General features: G+C 42.6%; 1 protein-coding gene across 1 annotated transcript in view; it reads left to right on the forward strand.

Annotated features, from left to right (window-relative positions):
- LOC105467818 (RNA binding fox-1 homolog 1) overlaps positions 1-17807 on the forward strand; it is a 2482591-nt gene that overhangs the window by 2282493 nt on the left and 182291 nt on the right. The window contains 1 exon segment of the mRNA XM_071083652.1: positions 5499-5741. Within this exon segment, the coding sequence (XP_070939753.1) occupies positions 5499-5741 (243 nt within the window).

A 17807-nucleotide genomic window follows, 5' to 3' on the forward strand; every position in this document is an offset into this window, starting at 1 on the left:
CTAACTGCAGGCTCCTTGGCTACCATGGCTAGCCTAGAGCATGGTGCTCTGTGTTTGCCAGAATTGCACAACTCATGATAGAGGTGGGTGGTTTGCATTGGCACATGTGATGCCCCCAGCTGGCCCTTGCCTTTCCTCAGATAGCCTCAAAGCATTTCAAAGTCAGGCCTCAGGCTTGAGGTAGTGCAGAAGTTTCCCAGGCTGCTGCCCCACTCCTTTCGAATGGTCACCAACCTAACCTGTCCATTGGAATTGCTGGCATCTTTGAATCAAATACCCTAGTCCCTGGCTTCCTCACAGGGAGTAACACACCAACAGCTAAAACACAGGTCCATGGTGTATATGATAGAGAGGGAGTTGCTTATTTAAAAATGGGAAGTGGACAGGTGCGGTGGCTCATGTCTGTAATCCCAGCACTTTGGGAGACTGAGGCAGGTGGATCACTTGAGGCCAGGAGTTTGAGACCAGCCTGGCTAATATAGTAAAACCCTATCTCTACTAAAAATACAATAAATTAGCCAGTCCTGGTGGTGGGCACCTGTAATCCCAGCTACTCGGGAGGCTGAGGCAGGAGAATCGCTTGAACCTGGGAGGCAGAGGTTGCAGTGAGCCGAGATCCCACCATTGCGCTCCAGCCTGGGTAACAGGAGCAAAACTCTGTCTCAAAAAAATAAAAATAAAAAGAATGAATGAATGAATGAATGAAGTGAACAAAGTGAACTACCCACCAGGTGATTCTCTTGCTAGATAAGAGATGCCTTGGTTTAACTTTTGGCTTCCCTAAGAACTATCTGTGGCTGTAACCTTGAATAATTATTCCCAGCTTTGGCCTGGAGCATCTTTGATGACAAGGTAAATTGAGATTAGAGATACATTGCATGCAAAGTGGGGATTGTGGACCTTGGCACTATTAACATTTGGGGTGGGACAGTCCTTTGTGGTTCAGGGCAGTCCTGTACACTGTAGGATGTTTAGCAGCATCCCTGGCCTCCACCCACTAGATGGCAGTAGCACATCCTCCCTCATTTGTGATAATCAAAACTGTCTCCTGTCATTGCCTTATGTCCTGTGGGGAGCAGTCACCACTCTGGAAGAACTGCCGGTATGAGGCACCCAGCACCGTGCCTGCCACCTATTAGGTTTTCTTCTGAGGACCACTGAGGAGAAGGGGCTGCTTTTCATGGAAGTCTGAGGCCATCATGAACCTTCTGTTCAAAGCCTACTTATGCAGATTTAAAGTCTGTGTGCATGTGTGTTTACAGGTTAAAGATTTGCTAATGGAAAGTAAATTCCCCAAAAGATTCTGACTCACTGTTTTTGCACCACTTTCAATATTGCCAGTCTCCAAGACTAGCTATCACCCCTCTTTGGTTTAGATAGAATACAGCCCCTTTCTCTCTCTCTCTGCTTCACTGCCTGCTTTATTTCCTGCCCAAACTATTTATGCAATAATGGCTTCTCAACTGGTGACCCCATATCTAATGACATTCTGCCACAGCTATTAGAAAACGTTTTCCACAAAGGACCAGATAATAGATGATTCAGGCTTGGTGGGCTAGGCAGTCTCTGTCACAGCTATCCAACTCTGCATTTGTAGTACAAAAGCAGCTACAGACAGTAAACAAATGAGCATGGCTGTGTTCCAATAAAACTTTATTTACAAAAACAAAATTTGGGCCAGGTTTGCCTCATGAGTCATTTGCTAGGTCCTCTCTTCATCCCCCTACCCTATCTCCTGCTGCCAGACTAGGCTTTACAGAGCCCAGAGGTCATTTTTCAAGCACATATTCACTTGGCAGACATTTATAAATATCCACTTTGCAGCTAGTATGCTGTTGGACCATGGAGATGGGACAGGGAATGTGGCAGAGTGTCCTGTTTTCAGGGAGCTCACAGACAAATAAACAGGTCATGGCAGTACTTGGAGCTGTGTGAGCTATGACTATCCAGCTGCAGTGGAGTAAAGGGGATGGGCAACTGACTGGGTTTCAGCATCAAGGAAAGCCTGCTGGAGGAGGGACTCTTGGTGCGAACTGAAGGAAGAGTAAGGACTAGCTGGGCAAGTGGGAGGTGAGGCTTTCCAAGCTGAGGGGCAGTGAATGTGAAGACTTGATGGAGTTGAGAGGATGGAGCTCTTCTCCCTTAACTTACCATAAGCTTCTGGAGGGCATGACCCTTCTCTGTTCGATACAGAGATAGCTCCAAGTCTACAAGGAGCCTTGGCTTTTTTGCAGGAACTAGTAGGAATGGGCCACTTTTCCTGAGGTTGCTTTGCACTAATGAAAAGCCCCCAGGGTTATATATGTTCCTGGTGAAAGTATCTTCTGCTGGAGGTGGAGGAGGGAAGCCTTTGTCTTCATATGATCATTGTCCACACCACTGCTTTGGAAGAGTTTACACAAGTCTATCTTTCAATTCAGAGATGGGCCAGGTAGAAGGTTGGGGAGACAGAAACAGACCTTTGAGCAGAAGCTGCCTCTGGCACAATGAATGTCTCATCAGATGGTTCCCAAGATCCCAACATTTCTGGGGCTTTTCATCACCCATAGAGAAGTGGCATCGCTATGAAATTTCTGTACAGAAGGATATGTTCCCTGAACAGCCTAGAAAAAGAAAAGACACTAGTTTAGTTATAAAACAGCAGAAGATTTTTTTTTTTTAATTAGTCAAGACCCTTTTGGTTGTAAGTAACAGAAAAAGTAGCTTAAAAAATGAGATAAAGGGTATAAAGTGTCAGTTTTGCAAGACAGATACGTTCTGGAGATTTAAGTACAGCATGGGAACAAGAGTTAAAAATACTGTATTATATACTGGAAATGTGCTAAGCGGATAGATCTTAAATTAAATCTCACCACACACACAAATGGAAATCATGTAGAAGTAATGGATGTGCTAATTACCTGGAATGTGGTCACTTCACAATGTATACATATGTCAAAACATCGTTATACACCTTACATAAATAATTTTTATGTTAATGATATCTAAGTAAAGCTGTTAAAATATAGGACGTTTACTGACTTGTGTAACTAAAACAAACAGGGGTGGTGCTAACTGTGGGTAAAGCTGGATTCAAGATTCAAATGATGTCACTGGGATTCAGTAGAAACCTCTCTATTCCCTAGTTTCTTCCCTTCATTTTCCTCTAGTTTGGCCTCACCTGTAGGTCGGTCCCCTTCAAGTGGCAGTTCTGTTGTTGTTGTTGTTGTTGTTGTCGTCGTTGTTGTTGTTGTTGTTGTTACAGAATCTTGCTCTGTGGCCCAGGCTGGAGTGCAGTGGTGCGCTCTCAGCTCACTGTAACTTCCACCTCCAACATTCAAGTGATTGTCCTGCCTCAGCCTCCTGAGTAGCTAAGATTACAGGCATGTGTCACCACGCCCGGCTAATTTTTGCATTTTTAGTAGAGATGGGGTTTCACCATGTTGCCCAATCTGGTCTCGAACTCCTGATCTCAAGTATTCCACCTGCTTTGGCCTCCCAAAGTGCTGGAATTACAGGCGTGAGGCAACATGCCCAGCCTAAGTGTCAGCGCTTGGCAGCTCCAGGTGTATGTTGTTTTTACAGCTGCCAGAGTGGAAAGAGAACTTCTTCCCCAAAACTACAGCAAAACCCCGGGGTGACTGGGACTCAGTGGTGTGGCTAGGCCTTAAAGCACTAATGGACTCACTCGATAGATATGCATGAACCCAAATCCATGGGACTGTTTCAGTGGGACCTTCCGATTGGCCAGGCTGGTGTCCTATGGCTCATCTCGCAGTGACCAGGAGCTGGGTTCAACTGTATGTGCACCATACAGGCTGAGAGTGGGATTGTCCCCCAGAAGGAAACTGGGGTCTTGTTGAAGAAACAGGAGTGATGACAGACCAGCAGTATCAGTGCATGTCTTCTGTGGCTTCCCAAGATGGGCAGGGTTAATTGCTTATAGATAGCAGCAACTCAGCCTCAGCATAGGCACACCCTCCATGGCCCCAGTGCTATGGGAAAATGTTAGAAAGAGAAAGAAACGCTTGTGTCCTTTTGTTTCCAATGGCACAGACATTTGGAGAAATTTGTCTGGAGGAGGGAAGAGCCTGATGGGAATGTTTTTACTTGTAAAATGTTTAAACTTATCCTAAGCTTAGTTCTCTTCCAAGTGTCATATTTAACATTCTAATTAAGGTCCCTTCTAAACAAATGCACCAGTTCTGTGTGCTGCTCTGAGAACAAACTTATTTTTTTCTTCCCTTCTTTCTGTCATCATGTTTTTGCTGCACTCAAATTGCTTTAGAGAAAGAGGATTTCGGATGTTGGTGGCGAGTACCAAAGAGATAAGGAGCAATTCTGATATTTTTGCCCTGGTATCATTGTACGAGGGCTAAAGTCACATCTAATTTACCACAGACAATGGGAGAGGCAGCTATTTCGTGTGCTTAATTGCTAAGTTTTTTTCCTCTCTCTGTCTTTCTGACTGTTTGATCCCATCTACTGAGACCATGGAAAATTTGGACCTTTGGGTTACCATTTCTTATGCCATGTGTGTGTGTGCGTGCGTGCGCGCGCATGTGTGTGTGTGTCGTGGTAGGATTGTGGAGGAGGAGGTAGAGAGAGAGATGTTTCCTGAAATGGAAGCATTTGAATTCAGGTTTTTGTTGTGTGTGTTTTTAAAATTCTTCTGAGTTGGCTGTAATTGTCACACTGCATGTTTTGCCTAGATCTGAAGAATGAATTGTTATATAATACTCCGTGCTCATAAAAAAGCAAGGCAGGGAGGGAGAGGCATGGACTAAAGAGACTAAGAGTTAAATCCAATATTTTTCAGAAATGCTTAAAATGGGGATGTCAGAGAGAACAATCGTTGTCCAAATTAGGCCTGAATTTTTATCAGCTGCTTTATTTTGGCACTGGGGAGATCACACACACACACACATACACACACACAACATAACACACAACCACACAGACACTAGGACCATTAAAAGGATACTCCCTCTTCCCATTATGTGAGCCAAGTCACATAAAACTTTGATTAAATTCAAATGCTTACATAAATTGTGTCTCCTCTCAAGAACACACACGTTCAATTTAATCTCTCTTGGCACTTTAAGTATCAAATCAAGGTTCTGCTGTCACTGCGGACAACTAAATGCTCACAGCTTCCAAAATGGGAATGAAATGAAAAGGATCTGCCAGAAAAAAAAAAAAAAAAAAAAAATCCCATCTAGTAAGCCACAGACCCTCCTCGTCATCTTTGAATATTAGGCTGGGTGGCTTGGGAAAAGTGACTTTATTTTTTCCAAGCCTCGGTTTCTGCATCTGTAAAATGGGGAGAAGTGATGGTTACTGTTTCCTTATGGGGTCTGGTGAAGATGAACATAGATTGGTCCATCTCGGGCTGGTGGCACCATGGTGACCCCTTGAAAGTACGCAGTGCACGATCGTCCTGGGATCTGGGAGGAAGGTTTCTGAAGCGTGGCTTCTCATGATGTTCTCTCCCTCTCTCCACCTTTTTGATTTTTCAGGGTAATCAGGAAGCAGCCGCTGCCCCTGACACAATGGCTCAGCCTTACGCTTCGGCCCAGTTTGCTCCCCCGCAAAACGGTATCCCCGCGGAATACACGGCCCCTCATCCCCACCCCGCGCCAGAGTACACAGGCCAGACCACGGTTCCCGAGCACACGTTAAACCTGTACCCTCCCGCCCAGACGCACTCCGAGCAGAGCCCGGCGGACACGAACGCTCAGACCGTCTCCGGCACCGCCACAGTAAGTGGATGTGTTGGCTGCGGGTGGGAGGTTATGCAAACCTGCGCTGGGGCACGTACCCCAGCCCTGGGAATGGTAGCAGGGGCGCATCCCCATCCACCCAGGGACTCCGGCAAACAGATCAGTCCCTAAGCCCATGCTCATCATACCAGCTTCCTGAATGAAGTTTACCTCATCTCCATGCATTCATTCTTAGTGTTCATTTAAATCAAAGTATTTTTTCATTAACTTCATTTATTTGTAAAGGGGCACATTTATCAATTTTCTATTCCTGTAGTTTTGCCTTTCTAGAATGCGATCCCAATGAAGTATCTTTTTTTTTGGAAAAAAAAAATTTGATGTAAGATAATATTTTTTAAGTCTTTATGGAGGCTGGGTATGGTGGCTCATGCCTGTAATCCCAGCACTTTGGGAGGCTGAGGTGGGAGGATCATTTGAAGCCAAGAGTTCGAGAATAGCCTGGGCGACAAAGTGAGACCTCATCTCTACAAGAAATTTAAAATTTAGCTGAGTGTAATGGTGCCTGTCTGTAGTCCCAGCTACTTGGAAGGCAGAGGTGGAAGGATGGCTTGAGGCCAGGAGTTTGAGGCTGCAGTGAGCTAAGATTGCTCCACTGAACTCCAGCCTAGGTGACAGAGTGAAACTCTGTCTCTAAATAAACAAAAATAAAATATTTGTGGAGTTATAATTTACATACCATAAAATTAGTATATTTTTAGTTGTACAATTCACTGATTTTTAGCATATTTACAGAGTCATGTGATGATTGCCATCATCTAATTTCAGAACATTTCCATCAGCCTAAATACAAATCTTGTGCCCCTTTGCAGCTACTCCTCATTCATACCTCAAAGCTCTGAACCTGGCTTCTTTACCTTAGCCTCATGCATTTGAGACTCATCCAGATTGCAGTGTTTGTCCCTAGTTTCTTCATTTTTATTGCTGGACCAAAGAGCAGGGGCTAGAAAGGGGCAGGGTGAGAGAATTTGGATGAATAAGGGAACTGTCCTGTATCTTAATGGTGATGGTTATGTGACTTTATACACCATACAGAGTAAATTTTATTGCATACAAATGATTAAATGGATTAGAAACAGGCATATAAACAACACAGACATTTTATCATCACTGTAAATGAAAACTGGTGTTTTGACCATTAATCAAATATAACTCTAAGCAAAAATTACAGTAAAATTAAATAATGTTCATTTGTGTGCCACATAAAGTAATCATGCATACCACAAAACCTACATGGAACATGCATTTGGGAACCTTTTTCTGCAGAATTCTTTAGAAGCTTGGGCACCCCAAACCTCTTGTCTGGAACATTTTTTAAGTGCAAGGCAAGTCTGCCTCTTCCTCCTGTCCCAAGACCTCTGGAAAGGCAGTATTTGTGAAGAAGTTTATGGGTTTGAAGCATGATACATTTCCTATGATAAAAGCAACCACTGACTAACTTGGCTACTTGCCACCTCATTCATTTGGAGGCTAGTTTTGAGGATTTTTTTTTTTAAATAGTATACATTCTGAAATTTTTAGTTGTCTTCCTCTCTTTTAAATTTATTGTGGTAAAATACATACAACATAAAGCTTACCCATTTTAACCATTTTATTCATGTACAAATTTCAATGGTATTCAGTATATTCACTAGGTAGTGCAAAACGACCACCATTATCTGGTTTGAGAATGTTCCTACCACCCCAAAAGGAAACCCCCTACCCATTAAGCAGACTCTCCCCATTCTCCCTCTCCCCAGTCCCTGGCAACCACCAATCTGCCTTAGAGATAGTTTTTTGTGTCTGGCTTTTTTCTCTTAGCACAATGTTGTCTAGGTTCATTCATGTTGGGTTTCCCACTGTATGGATAGACCATGTTTATTTATTCATTAGTCCATTGATGGATATTTGGGTTGTATCCACATTCTGGTTCTTCTGAACACTGCTGCTACTGATTTTTTTGTATTTAGTTGCTGTACCTTAGGCCTGGTCTGTTAAATGAGTTTGCTGGATCAGCAGGTGTTTGTTGCTTTTGCGTTGACTACCAGGCAGTAGTGATGGGGTTGTTGTTTACTGTGTGTTGGCCATTTTGTGATAATCAATAGTAGTAATGCCTGGATAGGTTATTTTCAGATTTTGAAAAAAGGTGCCATCAGACATTATTTATTAAGCTAACTGCTGTGGAAATTTTATGTATTCATTTATTTACTCACAAATATTTATTAAGCTTCTACTAGGGCTGGGACTCATACTAGCTGGCATGGTTGAATCAAACAAAATGATCTTTCCCTCTTGTAACAGTATGAGAGGCAGAAACTGAGCATGTGGCAAATAGCATGTGCGATAGATGTCTTAAGGAAAATATGGGTACCATAGGGAAATTAAAAAAGAACAGAGGTGCTACCTGCAGACGTATAGTCTGGGAGCATTTCTTAAGGAGATGGTGCTTAAGGTGATAAGACAAAGCATCCCAGGCAGAGGGAATACCACAGTCGAAGGTTGTAAAGGTAGAAAGATCTGGGCTCATTCAAAGTCCTAAGAAGAGGCCAGTATGTTTCCGGCATGGTGAAGGGGATTTGAAGGTGATGTGGCAAAAGATGAACTGGGAGGAATGAGCAGGGATTCAACATCCTACGGGCCTGGTGGGTCTGATAAGGGGTTGAAATTCCATGTTACAAGCAATGCTTTTTAAAAGCTTTAAGAAGAGTTTAAGTCAGAGGAGTTATGAAATGAGACATAAAAAGAAAGGGTTAGTGATGCCTAGCTTAAAGGAAATTTAATCTAGTTGGGGAGTTGAGATGCTCCACATCTTTACCCTGCAAAAAGAACACTTTAGAGATCAACACAATTGAATTTAAATAGCGTGTTGGGTGACCACAGTGTCTCAGGCACTGCAGTGAGATAATCTGATGTGCAGACAAGCTCTCTTTCCTTGGAGAGCCTTTGGAGGATATAGGATATGTTTTCTGTTAATTATGATAATGTGCCAAATTCTAGCATACAGGTATTCACAGCTTTTATCTATCGTGATGATAGTAGGAGAAAACATTTTCAAAATCATAGTCAGAAGGTTATACCTTTCAGAGTTTTCTGGTAACAGGAAAGAGAAAACTCAGTAGGAAGTGTGTTGGCCCGTACGATAAAAAGTCCAGGTGGAGGATAGACACAGCCTGGTTGTTGGAACATGTCCATCAGCTTCTAATGGGAAACCATCCTGGGTTGGCTTCCTCCTCCTCACCTCCACTCTCTGGCTTTGTCCTGCAAGTTCAGGCTCCAGTCACCACCTGTGAAAAGCTCTTGGATTTATCCTATATAAGCCCTCTCATGGGAATCAGTCTCCATTCCTGGCTTGCGTGGCGTTATCTTCATTCAGTGGCTGAGGCTGGTACTGAGTGTCCCAGCCCTGGGGTCACTGAGGAGCTTCATATCCAAATACATGGAATGAAGACCATTTCATCAGAGTTCATCATAAGATACCTTCAGAACAAATCATTAAAGAAACTAAGTAGACAGAACATGTTCAGAGCTAAAGGTAGCATGGTGAGCCATTTGTATTAAAAAAAAGCTTGAATTGGTGTTCATCAAGAGTAGGGAGTGAAGAGAAAGACAAGGACAGAACATTGGAGAGCTCACGGGGTAGGGTTTGAAGAAGAGGAACTATTGAATAAGATCTCAGTAGGATGTTCAGATTGGACATTCAACCAGTTGAATGTTGGGCTATAGAGCCTGGAGGGAATAAACTGAGAAGACATTATTGAAGTGACAGTTTGGACATCTTCAAAGATCTAGAAGAAAGCAGTTCTGCTAGAGTAGTGGAGGGAGATGCAAAAGGGACAAGAGTTGAGGAATAAATGGGATATGTTGGAGTGGGCGGGCATTGCCCATTATAAATATTTGGAGTGATAAGGAAAAAAAAGAGATTGCAGCTGAGAAGCAAGGAGGTCAGAGAAATCAGTTGGTAGGATAGTTGATTTAGATTCACTAGTTTATGCCAACAAGGTCCACTGGGGTGCAAAAGACAGGAAGCAAGAGAAAGGGAATAATGGTGCAGGAAAGAAAGGGATGAAGTGTTTTATAGGAGATAAGAAGGAATAGGACCAAGTGTATTCAGATACAGTAGGTAGTCTAGGAAGGAAGAAACCATTTTTTAACAGCTTTGTTGACATACAATAAACTGTGTATATTTAAAGTATACACTTTGATACGTTTTTACAAATGTACCTACATGCACAACCATTACTGCTATCCAGATAATGAATACGTCCATTATCCCAAAGTCTTTTCTTGCTCTTTTATGATCCTCCCCTCCTCCTCTTTGCCTCATTCCCAGGAACCAATGAGTCTGCTTCTTTTCCTATAGCTTAATTTGCAGTTTCTAGAATTTTATATCAGTAACATCAACATTATGCGCTCTCTTTGGCTTCTTTTACTCAGTATCATTTATTTTAGATTCATCCATATTGTTGCATGTGGCTGTAGCTCCTTCCTTTTCATTGCTGAATACTATTTCATTGCGTGGATATGTCACAGTTTATTTCTCCATTTACCTATACATGGGCATTTGGGTTGTTTTCAGTTTTGGGTAACTCAGAAATAATTCTGCTGACATTTGGAACTACTTCAATTTTGAAACAGAAGAGAAGGAAGGGGGAATGTAGGAGGATGCAGAGAAATTTTCAAGTCAAGAGATAATGTGAGGAGTTCCATCCACATTGCCTTCATTTTTTCCATGAATGGAGGCAGCATCATCAAAGGAAGGATTCCTGAACTTGGGCAAACATGTCAGAAATCTGCCTTAGATAATTCCTAGAGTATTTGAATGGCAATGGGTGCTCAAGTTTGGAGAATGTGAATGTATGGTGGACTGGCTAACTGTCTAGTTTGTCTCCTCCAGCAGTGTTTGGATGGTACACAATCTCAGGGGTAGGATTTTAAAGGAAAGACAGCCATTAGAGGCTGAAGCAGGTGGGCTTTGTGGCTGATCCTGAAGGACGTTTTAGGATTTATATTCTGGACTGGTATTGGGTAAGTACAGGAATCATAAAGGAGCCATCTTGTTTTTTGTTACAAACAATTACATCTGTATACTTATCTCTCTTTGGCCAAAAAAGAGATGCCGCTTTTGAGTTATCCTTTCCTGATCTACAGCAGCAGAATGTGGTCTATGACAAGTTACTTCAAATTGTCTCTGCCTCCTCCTACATTTATTGGGTGGACTTTGTCTTTACTCCAGGTTCATAATTTCCTATGTAACGAATTTAACCCCAAAGTGGGTCAGAACTATGGTTCTCCCCACCCCATATCCAGGACCCTGTGTTTGCACAAAATGTTACTGTTGGGAGATACCTAAGTCATTCCCCATAGGATAGTGCTGTACCTGGAATAGCTCTAACTTTTCTTTGACATATGTATTCACGATGTTTAATATCATTCTAAGGACATTGTGGAGGCCATTATTTCTTTGAGAAACTAAGTACTTTTGGGTAAGAGAAACCATCCATCCATCTGGTGGCCTCCAAGAACATCTAATATATGCACATGATTTAACACAAAGTGCAGAATCTGTAAAAGGGAAGGAGGATGCACCCAGAGCTCCCAACCAGAGCTCAGTAAAATGCAGACAGAAAAGACTTACCAGGTCATCATTTCAGTTCCCCACGGGCTGAGATGAGTCCCTGCAGGCCTTTTTTTCTGCTGAATTTCTATTTCATGTAGGCCTCCAAACATATCATGGATCACATTGCTGACAGAGCCAATACTGTATTATATTAGATACTGTTCCTGACAAGGTATTTTACTCTTGACATATTATCATTAGAGATTTGCAAGTGGCGAACTCTCCATGTATCTCCAATAGCAACTTAACTTCTATTTTTAATGCTTCTGCAGTCTGTTGAAAAGGCTCCCACCACTTTCCCACTAGCTCTAGGCCCTGATGGGAGAAGGAATGTGGGTGCCCCAGCTAGGTTTCTGAGCTGGAGGCTCGACTGACAGGGAAAAGAACTATTTAAAGAGCCAGTTTCTTCTTTGGCCTCAGCCGCTTCCCACTGGAGTGTTAACTGTGCCTCCAAATTTCCTTAATACTTTTAGGAAGATAAGACATTGGTTGGTGATGGTGTCTTGTTCTTAACCCTTTCCATGCCAGTTTTGATTTTGAAGCTGATGAAATCACTAAGGTATAGGGGAAAACAGCAATTCAGGCTTGGGGTTTAAAAAGTCAGACATTGGAAAAGGATATAAAATGAAAACTAACATGTCCTAACACCCACAACCCAAATTCTTAGTCTCTCTGCCAGAAGTGAGTTACTAATACCTTATATTTCCTTCCAGAAGTGTTTTATGCAAATGCAAGCATATGCCTGCTTGTCCTCTATCTCTATCTTTATCTCCCTCTATCTCTATCATCTGTCTCTAATTCAATCTTTGTATCTTATAACTACTCACAATTTCCATTCTCAAAATTACAGAATTGAAATCTAAACACCCACTTTGGTACCCCCTTTATATCTCAGAGATTATTCTTTATCATATTTAGGGGTTCAACTCGTTATTTTGTGTGTGTGTGTGTGCATTTTTATGTACAGAAGTATCCTAATGATGGCATTTAGGTTGTCTCTGGGTTTAATCTTGCACTGTTGATATTTACCATCAGGTTACAGTACAGAGCTAGGTACAAAGATTGCTGTCCATCTCTGTGCGCCTCTGGGTGTGAATGGTTAAAAGGTACATGGATTTAAGATGTGGACATTGATCAATTACCCTACAAAGAGCTGGCACCAATTTACACCTTCATGGAGAGAACCTGAGAAGGCCTGCACCCACACTCTTGCCCAACCCAGTGTGCTAGCCAACTCTTGGTTCATGTCCCTACGGACTCTGTGTGTTTGGGTGTGGCTATCCCTCTCTTTGACAAAAGAAAGTACTTTTAGAATTGTTGGGTGTCCGGGAGAAGAAAAGTTGAGGTGTGCTGTCCTTGGTTAAGGCCTCCCATGGCCCAAAGACCATTCTAGGCCCTCTTTTGGTCACCATCTTGTTTTGTTACCACATCAACCTTTTAAATGCTGTTAGAATCCCACCAATAAAGGGACAAAGAGGTTGAAGATGCTTTGAGTTGGGAATGGTGCAGTTGAGGTCCTCACCCATGTCTTGTCTGCCTGATGTTAAAGTCCAGGCTGTTTCCCCAGTCTCCAGCTGTCTCCAAAAACAGGGGTACCCAACCCCTAGGCCACAAATCAGTGCCGGTCCGTAGCCTGTTGGGAACTGAGCTGTACAGCAAAAGGTGAGTGGTAGGTGAGTGAGCATTGCCACTGTAGCTCTGCCTCCTGTCAGATCAGCAAAGGCGTTAGATTCTCAGAGGAGCGCAAAGCCTATTGCGAACTGCACGTGCGAGGGATCTGGACTGTGTGCTCCTTATGAGAATGTAGTGCTTGATTATGTGAGATGCAACTATTTCATCTTGAAACCATCCTCCCTGCCCCACCATGTCCATGGAAAAATTGTCTTCTACAAAACTGGTACCAAAAAGTTTGGGCACTGCTGCCCTAGAGGATCTCTTGGCCAATGGCTTAGAATTCTCACAAAGGTTGGTTTCTTCATGGCTGCCCTCTAGCTTAGATGAACAGGTCAGTTAAGACCTGGCCTCCGGTCTTGACAAGAGTTGACCGTCCATTCTGTTTACAAGTGGAAGGAGCTCAAGCTGACCATTGAACCTCTCTGCTCTTATGTGTTCTCTTACTCTCTTCCTCTGCTGTGACCCTTCTCCAGATCTCCTCCCTCCCTCTTTTCTTCCAAACAACCCTCAGATGATGGATTACAGAATAACAGAGTTCTTTTCCTTTGAGGAGGATTTACGCCTCATGTACTTATGTTGAAAGCTGGGCAAAATAATTGAAGGTTGCCGTGTCTAAAAATAGGGTGAAGAGTTACATCTAAATGAGAATCAGGAAAAAAATCTCAAAAATCGTAACTTTTGCTCATTGAATGTCAGACTATATTTTAAGCACTTTCCATGCACAATCTCAACTAATCTTGGCCCTCCCCACCACTTATGAAGTGTTATCATCCCATGTTACAGAAACAGAATCTGAGGCAAGTCACTTACTGAAGGTCACTGTGGCTGAGAAACAGTAGCCAGAGCTCAAAAACAGGCATGTCAGACTCGAGACCAAAATTCTTAAGGGCTAGAAGCCCAGAAGGCATCCCCCAGGCATGCCCAGCCACACTGGCCTCTTTTCTAAATAGATTGCTATTGCAGAAAGGAATTACTCATTTCACCCTGGGGAGGGCCCCAGCAGACCCAAGCCTGTGCAATATTACAGACTTTGAGTGTGCTCTTGTTGGAGACCTGCGCCTGGAGCAAACTCCAATAACATGTTTCGGTGGCTTCAAAATTGTCTTTTCAGATGACTGTGTGACTGAGCTGTTTTGTCAATGCCAGTTGTTTTCCTAAGATTCACATTTAATTTGAAGACATGGGTACTGTCTCTTGTTTCCTTAGGAGCCTGAGAACGATGCTTCTCACTCCCATGTATTATCTGCAATAAATGGTCCTTGGCTTTCAGGATAAACTAAAGACCTTTATTACACAATACCACGGCTATGTTATTATTTTAAAGACCCTGGTCATCAAAGAGTGTCCAGTCCTGGAGAGCCAAAATGAATGATTTATCCCAACTTAGGATAAGTTGGACAGGAACAGGATATCTCTGAGCATCTCTGTGTCTGATGTTCTTTTTAGGACTAGGGTTTCAGCCTCAGATTTTGGCAGAATTGGAGGTTGCTATGACAGGTAAAAAGAAAATGGCACTGGTTAAATATCTTTAGATGTTATCAGGAGAAGCAGGGTAGAATCTAGGTACAGAGCTTGGCACTCTCATTCCCAATCTGACCCAGAGTGGGACCATAGGCATGTTACATAACTGAGCCTCTTCTTTTTTATATGTGAGGTTTAGAGTTGTTGTGAAATCCTAATACAGTAATGTCTATGAAGGTCTTAACACAATCACAAGCACATAGTAAACATTCTGCCAGGTAGATCATCATAATTATGAGATAATTACAGTACCCATAATGAGAAATCAGAGTGGTCTCCTTGGTTCCGAATTCTTCATTAAAAATATTTTATCCAGGGGAATAAATTCATCATAAGAATTGTGAAATTTCCTGTTTCAAGAGTCAAACTAAAACTCCAATTCCCAATTTATTTTCAAGGTAATTTTGTATTTAATGATTTATAGACAAATAGTTTTCAATCACTCATGTTTTAGTACAAATTATCAGTACAAGCTGTTCTTGGTCTAAGTCTAGGTCATGGGCAAACAAAGTGAGATTCATTAGAGAAGGAAATGACTGAAGTTTTGTTTTTAAGACCTGAGGACGTCTTGCTTTTGCTAAATGAGGAAAGCTTAGGCATATTCTAAGGGTTGGATTTAATGTTTCCTTAGGGGGACTTCACTGGCATATTTCCATTGCAAATCTCGTAGCCATCTGACAAGTTTCATTGTGACTTTGTCTTCATTTGGTGCTTTGTGCTTATTCATACCTGTATTTATTGTCATCAATTTACCCTCTCAGGATGACTAAGCAGTCTCTATATTTGCTTAGGACCTTCACATACCTAAATCTGTCCTTTCTATAGCTCATAGAGACTGCTATGCAAAGGACTGATTTAAGTGTTCAAAGATCTTAATTGCCTCTGCATAGCTCATAGCCCCATTAAGCAATTTAATTTATTTATTTATGTGAGAGAGGGGTGTCACTCCATCACCCAGGCTGGAGTGCTGTGGCACCATCTTAGCTCACTTGCAGCCTGAAACTCCTGGGCTCCAGTGATCCTCCTGCCTCAGCCTCCTGAGTAGCTGGGACTACAGGTGTTTCCAGTGAACTTAGAAATAGGCATTAATCTATTTTGTGGGCGGTTTTTGGGTCATGCATTAGCCCACAATCATCATTTTATGCCCTTAATTACATGCCATATGCTCTTTAGGTACATAGTAAGTTCCTATGAATTCTGTGCAATTTTCTAATTCAAGGCTGGAACAAAGAAGTTGGCTATTCTCTGTTAACAGAAGATTCAGGAACGAATCTCAGCCAGAACCTTGCAATGCTAGAGCTGGAAGAGCCAAAGAGTTCACCCACTCTATCTTCTCATTGCACTTATTTAAAAAAGTCACATAAGTTATGGGTTGGAAACACAAGGCCAGGCACAGTAGCTCACACCTGTAATCCCAGCACTTTGGGAGGCCAAGGCAGGTGGATCACTTGAGGCCAGTGATCCAGACCAGGATGGCCAATATGGTGAAACCCTGTCTCGACACAAAAAGTATAAAAATTAGCCAGGCATGGTGGCGGGCACTTGTCATCCCCACTACTCGGGAGGCTCAGGCAGGAGAATTGCTTGAACCCAGGAGGCAGAGGTTGCAGTGAGCCGAGATCACGCCACTGCACTCCACCCTGAGCGACAGAATGAGACTGTCTCAAAAAACAAAAACAAACAAACAACAACAACAACAACAACAAAAAGAAAACTCAAATACTTTTGCATCCAGGCAAGTAACATCCATGTTTAAAAGAGATTAGCTTATGTTGGAGACATTGGCAAAATAAATTTTTAGTTTTCTCCATTAAGGTAGGCATTAGCATGATGGTATGTAGCCCTTTGGTGAGCACCCTGTAGTAGTTTAGCAAACAAATCGTCTGTCCACAGGATGTGGTCCCTATCCATCCGTCTATCCAATCATTGCTATTTTGGATTGTTGAACCACTATTATAACTTCATTGACATATTTCCATTGTAAATGTTTAGATTTCTTTCTTCTTAAGAATAAGTAGCAATTTTTATTTTTCTGGGTTCTCCTGTTCACTACTATTTCATTCATTTTTGTTATCTGTCCAGCCTCTGAATATACTGAGTTTATAACTCCTGACTTAATCTCGGAAACTTTTTTGTTTAACAAGAGGTGAATTTAGGCTGGGCATGATGGCTCACGCCTGTAATCCCAGCACTTTGGGACGCTGAGACGAGTGGATCCTTTGAGGTCAGGAGTTCGAGACCAGCCCTGTCCACAGGGTGAAACCCTATCTCTACTAAAAATACAAAAATTAGCCAGGCATGGTGGTGGGCACCTGTAATCCCAGCTACTTGGGAGGCTGAGGCAGGAGAATCGCTTGAATGCAGGAGGCAGAGGTTGCAGTGAGCTGAGATCAAGCCTCTCCACTCTAGCCTGGGCAACAGAGCAAGACTCCATCTCACACACACACACAAAAAAAGTGATTTTAGGAACCTGAACCCTTTAAGGGAGACTGTATTTCAGGTTCATAAAAGAGACAGTTTGGATGCTTCAGTGTGACAGTGCAGAGATTCATAGAATGTTAGAGCTTGAAATGACTACCTTATCTTCCTGATTCATTTACGAATGATGCTCAGGTTCAGAGGGAGAAAGTGAACTGCCTAAGTGACACAGTGAGTATCACAGCCGAACCCAGTGTAAGGATGTCCTAAGAGAAAACTTGCACTGTACTATGCCCTTCCTCTGCCTCTATCTCCTGGATTCCACAGCCGTTTTTAAAATACACATACCGAGGGTTATCTCTGCATTGAAATAGACAAAGTCCCAATGACACTGCCTTTAGGAGCACACTGAACTGTACACTGTAAGTCTCTGTTTCTCTTTGCTATCCTATTTTGGTTCCTAGCCAGAGGTTTCAGCCACGAGTGGGCCTTATTCTCACAAAGACTTCCAGACTTCTAAAAAAAAAAAAAAAAAGAAAAAAGTCTTCATTTTATCTAGTTCTCTCCTGCTGCTCCTGGTGGTTGTATCAATGGGTCTGAGTGAATTCAGCAATGTCGTGTGTTCCTGCCAGCTCAAGTCCCAATCATTACTTCTGGGTCAGGACACTAACTAGGGGGTCTGGGTTTCTTCCTTTGCATCCCCGAAGAATGTGGAGCTTGTCAAATTGTCAAATTATAGCATTTGATGTAGAGCTAGGTCTAAGTGACTGTACAACCTCTGCAGCAGTTCAGAAGCTGGCCTCTGCCACTGGTAGAAACATAACCAGACTCTCAAGAGA

This window comes from Macaca nemestrina, chromosome 18, assembly GCF_043159975.1.
Source record: "Macaca nemestrina isolate mMacNem1 chromosome 18, mMacNem.hap1, whole genome shotgun sequence".
NCBI classification, from domain to species: domain Eukaryota; kingdom Metazoa; phylum Chordata; class Mammalia; order Primates; family Cercopithecidae; genus Macaca; species Macaca nemestrina.